This window comes from Kryptolebias marmoratus, linkage group LG19 (genome assembly GCF_001649575.2).
Source record: "Kryptolebias marmoratus isolate JLee-2015 linkage group LG19, ASM164957v2, whole genome shotgun sequence".
NCBI lineage: Eukaryota > Metazoa > Chordata > Actinopteri > Cyprinodontiformes > Rivulidae > Kryptolebias > Kryptolebias marmoratus.
The window spans coordinates 22,984,803-22,989,601 of record NC_051448.1 but is presented as its reverse complement, the minus strand read 5'-3'; the positions used below and the strand labels follow the sequence as shown (position 1 = coordinate 22,989,601).

Genomic DNA, 4,799 nt, shown 5'->3' with positions numbered 1-4,799 from the left:
TATATTGTAAATACTGATCAGTAAGTTGTAACTTGTTATTTATTAGTAATTAGTAGCTTTAGCTAACCTGAACATTTCTAGGCCTCCTCTTGATGCTCAGACAGAACTTCCTGCTGTCTTTCAACCACTTTGAAAAGCTTTCTTTCATGCCTACATCTTTATCTTTCTACCTCTCCATCTTTAGCTCTCTGTCATTAGATGACAACACGAAAACAATCGCGCTCCCGCGCGTGCTCGAGGGGGCGCGTGGGAGCACCAGATATAACTTTTTGCGCCACTGTGGACACAGAGTGGAGCGGGTCTCCTCTCTGCTGGGAGATTGACAGCTGTTAGTGCCACATTTAGTCGCCAAAGTCACTAGATTTGTCGCTAGTCGCTTTAAAAAATTGCTAGAGGGATCTAAAAAAGCTAAATATAGCGTTAAAGTAACAAAAAGGCCATGTGCGTGTGTTTTCTTAGCGTGAGAAATACAAAGTGTGGCGTGTGAGCCTGTGCACTTCACAAAATGCGTGTCGCACAGTCAATGTGTGAGACTTGAGAGCCCTGAGCCTTTAACTAACGTTTTGCTACTTTTAGCTTTAAGCTACCCTTCTGAAACATTTAGCAAGTCTTTTGCTCTGTTTAACTTTAAGTTAACATTTTGCTATTTTAGAATAACATTTTACTACTTTTAACTTCTAGCTATCATTTTCCTACTGTCAAGTTTTAGCTAGCCTTTTGCAACATTTAGCTAGCCTTTTGTCACTTTTAGCTAGCTTTTTGCTAGTTAAAAGTGACTTTAACAACTCAGTATCAACTTTGTTATTCAATGCTCAGCATTCACACTGCATTTTTGCAGTGGCTAATATTTCTCTAGCTGAACTTGGATTAAACTTGTTTGTTTCATTGTAAAATTTAACGTGGTTACGATTGTTGTGAATTGGTGCCATCTAAATGCATAATATTGTTATATGTTTCCACATACACACATACAGACTGAGCGTCAAACTGAGTTCCAAAGTCCTGAGTGGAGTAAATGATCTGAGTTTTAGCTGAGTGAAGTCACATGACTGACAGGTTTACACAGTGTCCTGTCCTCTGCAGAAATTGGCTGTCGGCCTGCATGTGGGCTGGTGAAACTCTGTCTAACAGTCACTTGATAAGCACTAAATCACCTGTTTTACTTCTTCTTCGGTGCACCTGCAAGTGATAACAGGCTTCTTTGTTGTCTCACCTGTAGCTCCAGGGTCAAAGGTTTTAATGTCGATAAACATTTACGCTGCTGTCACTAGCAGTGAGCTGTGGCACTTCCAGTGCAGCCTGGGGTCACTTCCAGCAGGAATTTCATAAGATTGTTGCTGGAATAATCATGTAATTTAAAAATGCTGCATAGATTGTTTATATTCTAGACCAGGGGTGGGCAACCCTGGTCCTGGAGAGCCGCTATCCTCCATGTTTTACTTGTTTCTCTGCTCCAACACACCTACTTCAGTGGTTAAATGACCTCTTCATGTTCTGCAGAAGCCTGTTATTGACACACTGATTCAAATCAGGTGTTTTGGAGCAGAGAACAAGTAAAACATGCAGGATAGTGGCTCTCCAGGACCAGGGTTGCCTACCCATGTTGGGACTTGAAGCCAGCAGGACCTGGTTTACAGAAGCTGCCATGTTGTATTTTTGGGGAAAGAGTCTGCGCACTCAGGATGTGGGGCTTTAAGTTCTGCCTGCTCCCCCCCCCGCACACAATCATGTTGTTACATGAGCTCTATAAACATGAAAGTCAACACCTGTAAACAAAACATCTGATGTGTATTTGTATTTTATTTTTAGCAAGGGCAATGTTCTGTTTGTTTATGTGAAGGAGGCAGGGTCTAGAACTTGGACTGGAACCAGCTGACAGGTTAGTCCTGTTCTGGCTTCAACATCCAGGTTCTGGACAGGGGTCTAGATTTATACGGTCTGTGAACTGACATTGACCTAATGGTTTAAAAAGGGCATTTGCATAAACCACTGTGAAAAGTTCAATTTGTTTTGGATTTAGATCCACTTGGACTAATCCTAAATAGCTTAACAATATAGTCTACGTCCAAATTAGCCATTAGCTCATCAGTCATGTCAGCATTAAACTGTTTCTCCAAACTGAGTTTATTCAAAAAGCTATCTACAACAAGTAAGATATTAATTGTTCATAACGTTTTCACAGAACCACAATTTTAAATGACTGAACTCTTTTTATGACATTGCAAATGGTTTAATTTAACTTGAATTGACTAGAAGTTAGCTCAAATGTAAGCTCACTAAAGATCATAATTATCACAATCGAATTCCCCCCACCAAAAAAAACCCAACAAAAAAACCCCAACTCAGCTTCATTTATTGTTGATTGTTTTAGTCTGTGAAGTTTTTAAAGTCAAGACCTGGAAGAAAAAAGATGTAAGGTTTAGGACAAAGATTCAGGACTGTTTCCTTACTTAACAAAGGAGCTGGCCAGCAGGCCGACCAGGCCGACAGCTGCTCCACCCACTGCAGTGATTCTGCAGCCGAACATGTCAGTGAAGACGCTGACGATGGGAGAGCAGAAGAAGATCATCCCCATGGAGAGGGAGCCCACCCATGCTGCAAGACACAGACACAGACACAGAGTACAATGATGTGAAGCTTTAAAAACATTAAACAATAATGTTTTAATGGCAGGACTCTGTTCTTCCGCTTTACAGACACAAATATGCAACATAAGTATGAGTAGGAAACCAGCCATTAGAGCTCTTACATACTATATGTCTTGAGCTTCTTCTCACAAGAGCCAGTAATTATGTTGAACAATTTGTTCACCAACATTTTAGTCACCTTGAAGAAGACAACTGTAGAATAGCTTCACTTTAAATGCAGAAGACAAGCTCCAAAGTTGCACACAACAATGTGGTGTGGGTGTTTCGTTGTTGTTTTGGTCTCAGTTTTAGAATCAAAGCCTTCCTACACATGTTGTGCCACTTTTCAGAAGTATTCTGGAGGCACGGTTCTAGCCTGTGAGATGCCTATATCACATTTAATAAATCCCGAGTAGAGAATGTTGCTTTAAACAAATGTGTGCACAGTGCTGTGCATTTTTATATCCCAAATAATAAATCTGCTAAAACATCTTTTTTTTGTGTCAAGTTACAGCGAAAAACTAAATTGTTTGAAAAACTGTCAAAAACTGTGTGTGACCCAAAAGAGTGCTCACAGTGTAAAGCATTCATTCTCACATTTGCAAACTGCTTTATCAGGGCTTACTGTGCTTACATTGTATTTTTTTCATTAACAGTGCTTCTACGTTTTATGCTTCAGTACAATATTGTACATATTTTCAGTGGCCTGTCACAGAATGCAATATACTTCTAAGTCAACAAAAGTAACTCACTCAGTAGAGCTAGAACTGTGATGGTTAGAGCGACCACAGGAAACATCTGCAACATCTGCCAAGTCAGCAGTCTCCTCTGAGTCTTAGGGCAAATTTTTGTCTTTCATACTGCATCTGATCTGCATTTAGAAGACTACATTGGCACACATTTAGGCCATAACAATAAGGTAGGTCTAAATAGCACTGGAGAATGAAGTTTCTCAATGAACAGGGAAAAAACGGTTATTGTTTGTCCCAATGAAAAGAATTCATACAAACAGAATATACAATGATGGTTGTCTTATCAAAGAAAGGAGGGAGTGCAGAACAACACTGAACTCTTTGTGCTTCTAAAAGCACACGGGTAGCCATATTTTTCAACACAAATGCAGAAGTCTTTGTTCCTGAAGACCACGGGAAAGTCAGAAGATCAGAATGACTAGTGGGAGGACTGCAGACACCGACGGTATCACACATCCTTTACCAAATGGCAACATACTGTAAGAAGGAGAAAACATCTGGAGATTAAATGTATATAGATGACTAAGTTGTTTTGCTCAACTCTGAGCTCGGTCAGTTGAAACTTGTGGGAAAAAGAAGTCTGAGTGTTTCTGTTGTCTGCTTTCTACATGAGTGGAGAGAGACCACTGGGTCAGGTTTCTGAGCTGTTGCTGTTTTTACTCTGATTCTTCATCTCACTCCATGGTGTCAAGGTGTTACAGTCACCCAGGACCAAAGCTCAGCAGAAAAACACTTGAACAGAACACACCGCTGAAACAGATATACACTGGAATGACCAGCCACAGCTCAGCCTGTGCTGATGAGGCAAGAAGTTGTGCTGCCATCTCGGTAGGTGCTACAGTGTTCTTAGTTACTGCCAGTGTGGCAGCAGATTGTAAATATCTGAGGGAAAAAAAAAACTAAACTCAGCCAAGAAGCCCAATGTTTCGCCATTATTAATATAATTATCAGAACCTGAAATATAAGTCACATACAGCTTACAGCCAATGTGTGTCTTCGACATGTATACAGTACACAGTGACAGGCATAGCACACAGAAAGATGGAGGCCATAGATCTTACCTGTAGTGGTTATTCTACTACACAAAGTGTCATAAAGTTTTTCTTTTGTTTTTAAAGTCAAACCAGAGAGAAAACGTTTGTTTTACAGTTCAGCAAGCTGTGAGGCTGCAATGCACAAACTGTAAAAACAGAGCAAAATGAAGATACAAAATTAATTTTATTCCTCAAAGCTCCTCGGTGGCAGGGCTCCGGGGGTGGATGAGATTCGTCCGGAGTTCCTTAGGGCTCTGGATGTTGTAGGGTTGTGTTGGTTAACGCGACTCTGCAATATCGCATGGACATCGGGGGCAGTTCCTCTGGATTGGCAGACCGGGGTGGTGGTCCCCTTATTCAAAAAGGGGGACCGGAGGGGGGGTTCC

The 4,799-nt window shown here is 40.9% G+C and overlaps 1 protein-coding gene across 1 annotated transcript in view; it reads right to left on the bottom strand.

The window, feature by feature from the left end:
• Window positions 1-4,799, bottom strand: part of slc16a10 (solute carrier family 16 member 10) — a 54,662-nt gene that overhangs the window by 18,560 nt on the left and 31,303 nt on the right. The window contains exon 2 of the mRNA XM_037981519.1: window positions 2,451-2,595. Within this exon, the coding sequence (XP_037837447.1) occupies window positions 2,451-2,595 (145 nt within the window). The remainder of the gene's footprint in view (window positions 1-2,450; window positions 2,596-4,799) is intronic.